The sequence below is a fragment of the Parus major genome, chromosome 13, assembly GCF_001522545.3.
Source record: "Parus major isolate Abel chromosome 13, Parus_major1.1, whole genome shotgun sequence".
Lineage (NCBI taxonomy): Eukaryota > Metazoa > Chordata > Aves > Passeriformes > Paridae > Parus > Parus major.
In genome coordinates, this window is record NC_031782.1 from 1631114 (window position 1) to 1644131 (window position 13018).

At 48.5% G+C, this 13018-nt stretch overlaps 1 protein-coding gene across 1 annotated transcript; it reads right to left on the reverse strand.

Annotated features, from left to right (window-relative positions):
• Positions 1 to 1720: 1720 nt before the first annotated feature.
• Positions 1721 to 13012, reverse strand: GRPEL2 (GrpE like 2, mitochondrial). Its single transcript, XM_015642239.2, has 4 exons — positions 12835 to 13012; positions 8748 to 8916; positions 7508 to 7589; positions 1721 to 5608 (listed from the first exon to the last, which is right to left on the reverse strand). The coding sequence occupies exons 1-4, from the start codon at positions 12900 to 12902 to the stop codon at positions 5253 to 5255; spliced, it is 675 nt and encodes a 224-aa protein (XP_015497725.1). The 5' UTR covers positions 12903 to 13012; the 3' UTR covers positions 1721 to 5252.
• Positions 13013 to 13018: the final 6 nt, after the last annotated feature.

A 13018-nucleotide genomic window follows, 5' to 3' on the forward strand; every position in this document is an offset into this window, starting at 1 on the left:
CCCCTGCCCTCCGCTCCTCACACATCCCACACAGCCGGGGCACAGCCCGGAGCGGCTCCGGCCGCACCGCGCTCCTGCTGCCCGAGCACGTTTCCATGTGGGCACACGGGGGATGCTCGCAGAGCTCGGCCCCCGGCCCAGGGGAGCGGGCTGGCTCCTGCCTGCTTCATGCAAGGGTGTTTCAAGCTTTCCCTCGGAGTTTGAGCCCCGGGCAAAAGAAGGTGCCTGACAGCGAGAGGTTTGTGCCAAGGGCATCCCACGGGAGCTCGCTGCCGCTCGGATTACAAAGGATAGCAAAAGGCTGAGCAAAAAAACCCGAACAGGTTGGACGTGTAATTACAGACCCAGGGCCTGCTCCAGTCCAGGGCTGGCTCTTTACCAAAGGACCGAATTTTGAGAATCCATCACTTGAATTTTGTCTCCGTGAAACACAACACAAGCACAGGCCCCTTCCTTTCCCCAGCCGGGAGCCACTTCAGACTTCCTGCACGTACAAGCCTGAACCTCAAGTGTGAATATTTGGGGTGGGCACAGACAAAAATTAACCCTTGCTCAGCTCCCCCTCACAAGGGGCAGAATCCCACCGGGATGTGGAGACGACGATCCCAAGCAGCTCAAAACACAGCACACAAATATCTTTGCGGCACGTCTCGGGTTTTAACAAGCTCTTATTTAACCAGCCTGATTTCCTCAGGGCTGTGGGCGACAAGAAATCTGCTGTGCACGCAGCAGGGCTCCCAGGCAGGTCAGCACTGCTCCCAATCCCCACCCTGCTCGCAGAAACTCTGGAATATCATGCCATAAGCAAAATGCTCTGCCCCAATCTCCGAGCCTTTTCTGCATGTGGTGGTTTGAGAGCTCCAAACTCTCACTGTTGCTGCGGAGAAAAACCAGCAGAGCCAGAAATTGGCTAATGCAGCAGCAGGATTTCCTGCGCTGGGTGGTTACACCAAACAATGCTCGTGCATTTTAGCAGGATGAGGAAAAGTCATAATGGTTCATCACCCCTGCATCGCGGCTGGCTTTGCTGGCGCATCTTCAGCACGGAAATATTGATCTCACCCCCATAAAGGCTATTTGTAAATGGTCTTTTGCAAATGCTTTTGACTGCAGGGAGAAGTGCCCGGGGGCATCCAGAGCTCTGGGAGAACAAGGCCCTCCCACAGGGCACCAAGCAGGAATGGAGGCCCAGAATGAAATCCGATACAAACACACACCCTTGCACAGAAAGCCTCGTCTTTTCCCCCTACAAATCCCTAAAATCGCAGCCTGCCTGTGGGTACCACAGTGTGAATGCACCCTGTGAATGAAGCCACCCTTGTGCCTGCACACAGGGGCACACAGCCAGCAGAGCCGAGCAAAGACAAGCCCAGATACCCCGATTTCAGCTGTTTCTGCTGAACCAACCACCACCAGAGGCTGGCAGAAACCATTTCTCTGCACAGTCATCCAGGAACAGACACAGCAGAAGGTGTGGAAACGGCAAGGACTGACACACCTGGGCAGGTTATCACTGCAGGAACCACTGACACCAACACCCTTTGTGTGCATTTCTGGGAATCCTCCTAAAACATTGTTAATAAAATGTTCAGCCAAATGCTGCTGCGGCCTTTTCACAGACAACGAGATCAGGAACAGCAAGAAACCTTCCAGTGTGCAGTCCCAGCTGGTTGGAGTTGGAATGAGCAGCAGATTGGGGCAGGGAAAAAGGCAAGAGGAGTCACTGCAATTCTTCTGTTTTATTAGCAAATGGACAGGATCTGGACATCTAAAGGAAATCTGCCCTTTCCAGCATCAACTCAAATGTTGTTGTCAATTCCTTGCACTGCTCCCACACATCTCTGTTTTTCATACAGCCAGAACCTTTGGGTAAACAAAGAGCACAGAAACACACAAAAAATACAATATATACACATTTTCCCTCCACCTAAATGGTCTCAGATTTTTGGAGATTAGCAACACTTTGTTCGTTTGACTTTGCAAGTATTATCAAAACACCTCAAGTTTTAAAATAAAAAAAACTACAATATTCACAATATAAAACTTAAATACTTTTTTTTTTTTTTTAATTAAGGGACTGCTAAGAGCTATTGAGTGATCACAGCTCTTCCAGCAGAAGCTCTGCTGATGAAGCACTGGGAAATTAAGGTTCACAAAGCAACATCCATTGCCATGTTTCCATCCAACAATTTCATTCTGCACTGCTCCTGGTCAGAGCTCAGATCTTGCCATGCTCATGAGAGTGCCACTGGAGACTTGTTCAGGTGTGGAAATGACTAAAAGGTACCTGACACTTCCTCTCCTCTCTATTCCTGCCCTGTTAATGTGTTTCTGTTTTATGAAACAGGCACTGGATAAAGTGACTGCAGAGGAGCAGCTCATGGGTCACTGCCCTCCCTGCAGGAGTTACAGAACAGGGTAGAAAAGGCAGCAAGAACCAAGGAGAAATTCAATCCACCCTTCCACAAGCTCATCCAGGACCAAAAAACCCCCATCATTAAGTGTGCTTGAAGGGCAAGAGAATCAAATTTTACCTGGGAAATCCGGATTCTGTGATGGAATCCAGGATCGGACATTTCATTCTCACTTCACCTTTCAAAGGAAGCAGGAACTGGGCCAAACAACAGCTACAGGATTTATCTCTTTGGTAACATCTGTGAAAGAGTCTCTCAGCACTGGCTCCATTTCACAGGAATCATAAAAGCTGATAGGATCCTGCAGAAGTTTTGTGGGTTTCACTGGGAGAAGAACTCGCCCCACATTAAAAAGGGGCTCTGTGAGGGTGGGAAGGGCTGCACAGGACCTGGATCCCTCAGATTCCTGCTGCAGCCACACTGCAGTGCCTCTGTGAAAGCAGACCCCAGACAGACAAGCTGAATAAATCATCTCCCAGTACAGACAGAAGGTCTGGAGTGCATTTTAGGGTATTTCCTTAAGGCAGAAGTGGGTGAGTACTGGCTGAGGAGACAGGCAGAGTTGGCAAACCCAAGTTGCTCTGAGTGGCTGTAACATTTTTTTCACAGTCCAGTGGCTCCACGGGTGAGTTTAAAGAGGATTTGGATCCCATCACTCCTGGTCACTCCCAGCTGCAGCCTCTCTGTGACACAAAACTGTTGTGTAAAATGCCTGTGCTTCTGTTTGGCTCTTTACAACTAAAGTTTCATTTTCACAGTTGGTTTCCAGCTCTCCCCTCATACCGCAAGACTCAGCTGATACAGCAGGGGCTGAAGAGGCAGCAGAGACCCCACTGTTCCTTGCAGCTGAGGACATGGGTTCCTCACTTTTGAGGAAGAACAGCCAGATTTGTAGTGCCACATTTCACATTTTACTCGTTCTTCTCTGGAGAAACAGCGTACCCTGGTGACCTGCTCAGCACAAGAATGAACAGGAAGTCCTATTTATCTCTGAAACTTCCAAAAACATGAAAATAGTACCAGACACTGAGCAAGAGGTTTGTTCATGAGCTAAAGCTGCCAGAAGTGTTGTTTCAGGGCTGAAATCTCCAGCACCTCCCTCAGAATTTACTGCACAGAGGCAGAAACCCACACTCCAGAAAGGATCCACTACAGACTCACACCACAGCTGCCACTAAAAAAAGTTGCATGAAACAGGTTAGAAATGTGCAGATTCCTTAAATTTTTAGGATGCCAACCCAACTGCACACAGTCCCCAGGTGAAAGACTGTCAATTCAAAGGCTGTGACAATTTTGAAGTCCACCACAAAAGGGTTTTTCAGCTGAAGCATGCAAAGGAATGGGAGAAGAATAAATTTTCTTCCAAACCAGGGGTGGCATCCAATCTAAGTAAAGCATTTTTGGAAGTGCATTTGTCAGGTTATGGAACCAATTCCAGAGAGTAAAAAGGAAGGAATGAACAGATCAGTAAGAAACAACCTGGAAACCAACCCTTCCTGGTTTTGTGGCTTATCTGCTCTTCTGTCATTTGACTGCTTGCTGCTCTGCAAAGGGTTAAATTCTGATCCTCTTCAGTGACTGCATCCTTTCAGCTGAGAAAAATGAACTCCCAGGCAATAGGGCCAGTGGGAAATACATATGTGCTGTGACAACAACATGCCTCCAACCAGGAGGACAGCTCGAGGTCAGCTTTCACTTCCTCAGCCTTCTGCTTCTCTGGCTTTCTTGTCACTGCTGCTAAAATTGGCACAAGGGCACTTGAGACTTTGGAGCAGAGATTTTTCTCCTTGTGTCAAAACCCAAAAGGTTTAATATTTACCAGGATCATTGAAAGTAGGATCAGAATGTGGATTGGAAGTTGGTGTAATCTGAGGATCTCTACTGGAGAGCTGAGAAAATAGAACAGTCCAGATTTCCTGCTTAAGGGCACAGCTCCATTTTGCCAGCAGCTGCAACAAAGAGCACATAGTTTATCATGCTTGAAAGCTGCACAAATACCCACCAGGGAAGAGAAATTACTCTCCTCTAAAACATACATTTGGGTTGGAGATTAAGAGATGTGAGGACAGTTTTCTGGCTCCACCACAAATCACCATTCCCTGTTTTACCTTTGGGAACAAAGAGTCAAGCTGTAATTTTACCTGGAGAAGGAATATTAACATTAGTATGACCTAACAACTGAATTCTTTTTAAACCCTGATCTCTATTCAACTCTAGTATGACAGAGATTCCATGAATTCCAGATTGTTTTCCTGAAGCAATGTAAGAAAAAGCTGCCCCTAAATGTCATTTCAAGTGATCATCTTCGCCCCATCTGAGGTGTCTGGGGACAAGGGAAGACATCAAATCCAGGTGATAATAATACTCATCCCTCTGGACTTTTCCCAGTGCTTTGCACGTGAAAAGCCTCACCACATCCCTGTGAGGTAGGTCAGTATTATTACAGTCCCTTAATACAGCTGTGGAAAGTGAGGCAGAGAAGTTCCTTTCCTGGAGGCCACTGCAGGAGTCTCCCTCAGAGATGCAACAGGGAGACAAGAAGAGAATTTCAATTTCCCCTTCTCTCCATATCTCCTCTCTTCCCCATACAAACCTTCATGGAGAAAAAAAGCAGAGAAAGAGGCTACAGCGCCACAAATTTCTGACAAACAGCAAGACTCCTACTACTACTGACGGACTCCAAGGATTATTAAATACACAAGTACCTCAGGACGAACGGCGCCGACGCGACCCCGAAGCCATCACACGACACAAACCCAGCTCAATAAATAAGTAAATACAAGCAGCTGTGACTGTCCCCAGCTCAGGAAGGTGCCAGGTGGGGCAGCTGGAGCCATGTCACTCCTGTGCCTCCACGGCCACGCCGACCAGCGCGTGCCTGATGGTGCGGCCGTGCAGTTTGTAGCCGTCCTGCGTGACCAGCGCCACCGTGCCCGGCTGCATGCCCTCGGCTGGCACGTGGCAGATGATCTCGTGGTCGTAGGGGTCGTACCTGCCACCCACAGGGTTCATCTTCTGCAGGCCGTGCTTGGCAAAGACGCTCTGCAGCTTGGCCTCGATGAGAGAGAGGCCCTCGTAGATCTTCTTCAGGGTGGGGTTGGGATCGCTGGGCCCCGCCTGGCCGGCAGCGCTCTCGGCTGTCTTCTCCAGGATGTCTGCCACCTCCACCAGGTCCCTGCAGAAACTCTGGATCCCTGCAGGAAGGAAATGAAGGACAGCTTACAGAACATCCAGTACCAAGGACAGACAAAGTCACAGTGGTTTGAAGGCACCTTTAAAGCCGCTCATTGATTTGAAGTTAATTTAGTCAGAGCAGGCAGTGCCTTCTGATTCCTGGAACCAAAGCTTCAGCATTGAGAGTAATCTAAAAACTCCTCAAACCAAGTGATATGCAGGAAATGCACATCCATACCACAAACATATACATATTTGGTATTCCTGACGAAGCAGAGCATTAATATCTCACTCCAAGCAGTTTTTTGCAACTCAGATTTGATTTAGGACTCTGCTCCAGACACAATTTTGTCACACAAATGCCCATTCCACGGGGAACGAACACAATGAAGGGAAGCAAAAACAATGCATGGCTATTCAAAAGTACAAAGTCCCCAATTTATTCATAACTTAAAACTATTGTGGAAGAACTGGACCAAAATGGTTCTTGGGTTGGTCATGAAAAGCCAGGCAGGTTTTGTCATTAGAAAAACAGGGTTAGACTGGCTGCATTTCCAACAGTGATTTCTTGCACAGTGCAGAAATTCCAGGAAAAGCTGCCTCCCTCAGTTACATAAATGTCATAACTCTCTGACTGGGATGACACATTAGGGAAACAGAGAAAATGAGGCAATAGTCAGGTGCTGTCTGCAGCTGTACATGTGAACAGGCACTGAACAAAGGGAGAGGAAGGAGATGCAGCAGAGGAGCAGACAGAATCCCAGCACTTACCACTCATTTCACGGAATCAGAGTCATTTAGGCTGCTCAAAACCTTCAAGATCATCAAGTCAGCACTGCCAAGGCCACCACTAAACATGTCACTGAGTCTTTGCAACACCTCCAGGGATGGTGTCCCCACCTCTTCCCTGGGCAGCCTGTGCCAGTGCTTGGCAACACTCTCAGTGAAGAAATTTCTCCTGAAATCCAATCTAAACCTCCCCTAGCACAACTTGAGGCTGTTTCCTCTTGTCTTACCTCTCATCAATTGAGAAAAGAGATTAACCCCACCTTGCTGTGACTTCCTTTCAGATTTTCCTCTTACCTCCAAGTCTCACTCAGTGAGCAATTTCTAATAAAGAATGTATTTTTTCTTCATGCTACATATAAAATCCCAAGAGCTCCAAAAACCCTCTCAAAATCAATCATCCTGTTGTTGATTATCCCCAAACTCAGCAGCCATTTTATAGCACCATGGGTGGAAGGTAAGAAAATAACAGCAGCTCTAATTTTGAGGCTGCTAGAATTAACTAACAATAAACCTCTTGAGATTCATGCATTATGGAGAAAAACAGATTTTCATTCTCAGAGACGGTTCTGGCACAGTGCAATGCCTGAACAGCACTTTCTTCCCCCTTCACCTGCTTCTGCTGCCAAAGCTACAAATCCAGCTCCTTTCACTGATGCTAAAATATTTCTTCTAGAGGTTTTAAACATCTAATCTAGAGACTGGCAACTACTGCCCCAGGCTGCATCTCCCTCCAACGAACTGAAGCAGAGGAGGCTGTTAATATAGTAAAGGAGATCACAACCTGATGACACAGCTGAGTGTGAAATGCACCCTGCCAGAGCCAATCCTCAGCACACAGCAGAGCCTGCATTTTCAACCAAGTCAGCAGAACTAGACTCAGCCTCACTGGAAGTATTAAAAAAAAAATAAAAAATAGTCACAATTCTGTGATTCTGTGGGTAAACTCAATAGGACAGGACACAGCTGGACACAAGAGAAAAAACAGTGATTAAACCCAGGTATCAGGAGTCCAGGCCAAACATCACAGCAGGCTTTAAAATAAACGAGGGAGGGCAGGACAGGGGGACAGAAAAGCTGCTGATCAGCACTTTCTGCTCAGGCAGGCAGGCCAGTGAGTAAACAGCTCTTACCAAAGAGTTTGGCATCTTCCACAAACTTCTGCGTTCTCCTCCGGACGTTCTCGGAATCTGCCAAAGCTTTTCGGTATCGCTCCTGTAACCACAGAGGGCACACATCAAACCAGGAGGAAAAACCCCTTTCCTGACACTGGAAACCCCTCAGAAATGCTTTAAAAAAGAGAAGGTGGTGCTGGGCTCCTACATTTTCATACAAAGCCAAGTCCTTCTACTGATTAACCAAAAACTGCAACTCCCTCAGAAGACCCAAGGAAGGCCAAAAATATTCTGGGCACTGAATGACTGAATTCAGCTGAACAGCCACTGTCAGGCTGCTGCTGAGATCCTCTTTTCTCCAGCAGGCAGCTCTGTGACAGCTGATTTCTCACTTGGTGCAGGATTCTCAGGGTGATTATCTCCAGAGCAGCCCAGTGCTGTGGTATTTAATCCCCTACCTCAGTCACGTGTGTTCTTCCACACAGAACCCGATTTCCACCACACATGGGCACTTAAAAGGACTTCCCTTCTTGCATAATCTGGATCCAGTGTGACATAAAGCTATTAAAGGTCCAAAGGAGGGGCATGAGGATGGTGAGAGACCTGGAGGGGCCATGGAGGAGCAGCTGAGGGTGCTGGGATTGTTCAGCTGGAGGAGGCCAAGGGGAGACTCTTTGGGCTCTGCAGCTGCTCATGAGGGGCAGCTCTGCCCTCTGCTCTGTGACAGGGACAGCAGCCAGGGAAGGGCTGGAGCTGGGCCAGGGGAGGTTTGGGTTGGGTATCACGAAAGGTTCTTCCCCCAGAGGGTGCTGGCACTGCCCAGGCTCCCCAGGGAATGGTCCCGGCCCCGAGGCTGCCAGAGCTCCAGGAGAGCCTGGACAGCACTCCAGGGATGGAGCTGGGATTGTTTGGGGGGTCTGTGCAGCTGCCCTGGATGATCCTGTGGGAACTCAGGATATTCCATGACTCTGTGCCAATATGTGACACTAATCAGCACGAAGCTACTGCCACAAGGCTGTGAAAGAAGTGACCAGCTCCAACACACAGCTTTTCCTGCCAGGACCACACCATCAGTGGCCTGCTGCTGGCACTGCTGACAGATGATGGTGTTTTGGGGAAGGCAGGGTGGAATTTCACCCTCACACTCAGGGCACAGCTGCTCTGGAGCTCTGTGTGTGTCACAGCATTCAGAGAAAAATCCAGGGCTGAAAACCAGCCAAGCCAAGGGGACTGAAGCAAAGGCATCCAGCACACTCACAGTTAAATCTCGGACTTGCTCTTCCAATTTGATGGCTTTGTGCTCCAAGGCACAGTCAGAGAGGGGGTGCTTGGGCTCATCACTGGGCTCCTCTGGGCCACACTCGTCTCCTGTACTCCTCTGCTGAGCTGCAGTGCTGAAAGCACAGGGGGACCCTCTGAAATGCAAACTAGGGACAAAGAAACAAAGTTGAGTAACTTCAGGGTCAAGGAGAATTCAAGATTAGTGTCATTATTAAAAGCAGGCTCTGTTAAAAGAGGTACACAGGATTCTACACACAATTTTAGTTCTTTTCAGAAAACACAAACAATCAGCAAAGAAACACAAAGAGGTGTTTTTAAATTATTTTATTTTAGACTAACATGGCACACAGAGGCTTTACACCACTTCTTTGGCATACCTTGAAAAGAGTCAGATTTTCACAGAAACACAGAATAAATGAGGTGGGGATAAATAAATGTGAGGAAAACACCTTCAAGCCCAACCTATGCCCAATCCCCACCTTGTCACCAGCCCAGAGCCCTGAGTGCCACATCCAGTCTCTCCTTGGACACTCCCACCACCTCCCTGGTCTTTTCCAACATAAATAATTCTGTGATTCCCTGTGTTTCACTCTCCCTCCTAGAACACTTGCTTTTACAAACCAGCCTAGACAGGGCTCATTCCTGTCAGCATGAGCTCCAGCTCCACCTCCCTCTCACACCTTACACCAGGAAGAATCTGCAGAACAAAACAGAATTTACTTCCAAGCCGGCTCCATTCCGGAAACAGTTCAGTACACACCTAACAAGGAAGGGTGTATTCTCCTTTTTTGGGAATACCTGGGCTCTTCCTCCAAACAAAGCTTTCAACACCCCCTTCATGCAGTGTTTTATATCCTCTCTATGCAATATTTTCCATAAATTAAGTGCACATCTACCCTGTGAAAGGCAGCACAGCCCAGAAATCCCTGCGCTGGCACCAACTCCACTCCCTGTGTTTTTACAGAACAATTCCACTCTGCACAGAGACACTAATTTAGACCCCAGGATCGATTCAGCTGAGTTCACATTACCAGGCTGCACCATTAAGCATCTTCCTCTTTAGCAAGGCTGAATTACTCAGGTTCAATGTCACAGAAGTGTACAGAGTTTCTTCTGAGGTCTATCATGAAGCCTCAGTGCCGTTCAACCCTCTTTATTCCAGTACTGGAATTGAGCAGAATTCAATCTCAAGGAGTTAAACCAGCTGAAAAATAACCCTATAAAACAAGGGGACTTTTCTCTCAGTGTCCCTGAACAGGTCTGCTGACAGATCACATCAGTGCAAGTGCCCCTACCAAAGAGAAGCCAAATATGTGAGATGTGGGGCAGGGAGGGGGTGTCCCTGAGGTGGTTCAGACTGGCTCAACCCTCAAAACCCAGCTCAGGAGATCTGTATCTGCCCAAAGATCACCAAGCATCTCCTCCCACCCCGTGTTTAGCAGCCCAGATGTTTCCTCATTTAAATCCTTAATACCAGGTTGCTAAATTGCTTGTCCCACAGCACTAATGACAAACTTCCTTTCCCCACCTGAGGACATCTGCATGTGCAGTTTTTATTAAGTGGGTACTTAAAACATCATCTGTATGTCAGACCACTCCTTTTCAACAAATTATTGTGCCAAACACAAACCTGAAAGTGCTTTCTCTACTTAAACTTGCTCTAGAGTAGGATGTTGCTCAGACTAATCTTTAAAGAACCATCTGAGTTCCAGGAATGCAAATACAGGGAAAAAAAACCCCCACATTTCATCCCTGGCTGCTGTTTGCGGCACAAGACCCTATCCTGAATGATTATTAAGATTCCTGTCACATTTATTTTATTGACTGCACTTTATCAAAGTTAGAGAAAGTAGATTAAACTAGAAGGGAAGACAGAGCAGGATCCCTTCACCAAGCCTTCAAAAATCAATCTGAGGCTTTCTTTGTACATAAAAATATCCATGGGAAGCACCAGCTACAAGCTTTATCCTTTATCATCTCATATTTCATTTCAAAGAGCTGCAGGGATGGAAATCAGCCACGCTACAGATGAACCAAAAGAACCCAAAGAAATCTCTCTGGGCCCCTCAGAGGTGAAACTCCTGTGTTTTAAAAATAGGCTGTGCAGCTCAGTTAACTCCTCTGTGGCCAAGAAGCCAGAGTTAGGGAGGTATTTCCCTCTACCAGTGGTTACAGTGCAGGGAAGGGCGTGTTTTGCGTGGGAGATGGGCACTGAGGAGCCGTTCCCAGCTGCCTACGTGGAGCAGGGAGCTGCCTGCATGGACTCCTGTCCTCAGCCTCCAAAAATCCCAAATCCCAGAGCACAAGGACATGCTCTGGCTGTCACATGCTGCCTGGAAAAGTTATGGCCAAGAAATCACAGCCCGACTCCAAAGGGAATTCTTCAGGTCTGTTATGCAGGGTTGAAAATGCCGCTGAATTTACTCCTTCCTGCAGGATGAAAGGAATCCTCCCCAACAAGTGGCAGGAGCTATTTACAGGCTGTCCATTGACTGGGCTCCATCTTCTAAAGGCTGGTTTGATCACAGCTACCCTAAAAATAGGCACGGATCCCACGGGAGGAAGCTGACACATCCTGAAGCGCCAGGCACGTGGAAGTCGCGGGCCGTGTGAAGGGAGTTACACAAGTTGGTGCTACAGAAAGATTTACAAAGTGATGTCACAGAAAGCTGAAGAGATAAGAAAGAGCAGAGAAGTTGATTGCAGCCATATGGCTCAAGCCAATTGTCCTTCAAGATTAATATTTCAGTGATGAGAGAGGGTTTCTGGTCAGAGGTAAAACGGTAGCACCTCTTTCTGGAGCACCCAACCATTCCAAAGTGACAATCAGCTCTGTCTAAGGCGAGGGTCCTTCCCCACCCGTCCTGGAACACTCCCTCCTCCTCCCAAATCAGCATGACAAAGTGCTGAGACACACACACAGACATCTGCACTGCTTTCAGCTCTGATGAGCCTGCTTTGGAAGGAAATCTAATTACTCCCAATTCCTCCGCGCTGGTTCATCAGGGAGTGACTCCAGAGATAATCCAGTGGAAGGAGGGGATTGTCCCGCTCTGTTCTGCACCGGGGCAGTTTTGGCTTCCAGCATGTAAGAAAGACCTAAAGCTCTTAAAGAGTATCCAAAAGAAGGACACGAAGATGGTAAAGCACTCATTGAACCTTTTTTAGGGAGGCAAAGCAATTTTCACTCACGTAAGAGGGAGAATTTCCTGACACGCATCTACATTTAGTCCCAAACATAGCTGCCTTTATTATGTGCTGCAGATTTATTATATTACATTTAAATAGTCTTTTGTTGGTGCTTCTCTTATAGACAAAAATAAATGAACAGGCATTTTGGCTTTTTTTTCTTTTCACCTGCCCATAAGTCACTCAAATAACCAAAGCACCTTTACTGATTTATTTTTTCTAAGCCATATGCCACGATGGAAAAAAGCAAGAGTGGACACTGTTCCTCTGTCTAAATATTGACACAATGAAATGGATTCTCTTCCTGCGACCACCCGAAACACACTGATAGCACATGTGCTGCCTCAGCATCAAAAACAAAACCCGAGGAGCACATAAAAACCGTAATTAATGAATAAATGGTTCAGCGACACACAGAACCCACCCACAGTGCCAGGAAACCACCTCCCAACGTGACTTACCGAGCGCGGAAACGCTTTGCCTTAAAAACGAGTATTAATTCACGCCAAAAAAATATTACTTTTCCGGGAAAAGAGCTTGGTTTTCGGGGGTTATTTCAGCTGCAGGGCGTTCTGAGGAGAACGGCAGCGTTTTGGGGATGAGATGGGGAGCGGCGGGGGATGATGAGAAGCGGCGGGGATGATGCAGGTCCGGGTCTGGGTCCGGCTGTGGGTTCGGGTCGGGGTCCAGATCCGGGCCAGCCTCATGGTTGGGACTGGGGTTGGGGTTCGGATCCGCTCCCGTTCCCGCTCCCGGCGCGGCGCCCGCCCGGGCCCGGCCCCGCAGCGCTGCCACGTCTGTCCCCGACAGCCGCGGCTCCGGGCCACCCGTGTCCCCCCTGCCCTGCTCTGCCCGGCCCGGCTCGCCCCACGTACCTGCCTGTGCCGGCCTTGCCCGCCGCGGGCAGCAGGGCCCCGAGGCGCCGCAGGGAGCGGGCGGCCATGGTCCCACACGGACCGGCCCGGAGCGGCGAGGCGGCGGCGATGCGCCCGCGTCACCGCGGAACTACAGCTCCCACACGGCCCCGGGCACGGCACCGCGCTGAGGGGATGAGGGGAA

Bases quoted from the DNA above. Each gene is read 5' to 3' on its own strand.
- GRPEL2 (XM_015642239.2), bottom strand. From the start codon at position 12,902: ATGGCCGCCCGCTCCCTGCGGCGCCTCGGGGCCCTGCTGCCCGCGGCG. The intron at 8,917-12,834 runs GTACGTGGGGCG...CTTTGTCCCTAG, and splicing joins GGCAAGGCCGGCACAGGCAG to TTTGCATTTCAGAGGGTCCC. The intron at 5,609-7,507 runs GTAAGAGCTGTT...TCCTTCCTGCAG, and splicing joins GGAAGATGCCAAACTCTTTG to GGATCCAGAGTTTCTGCAGG.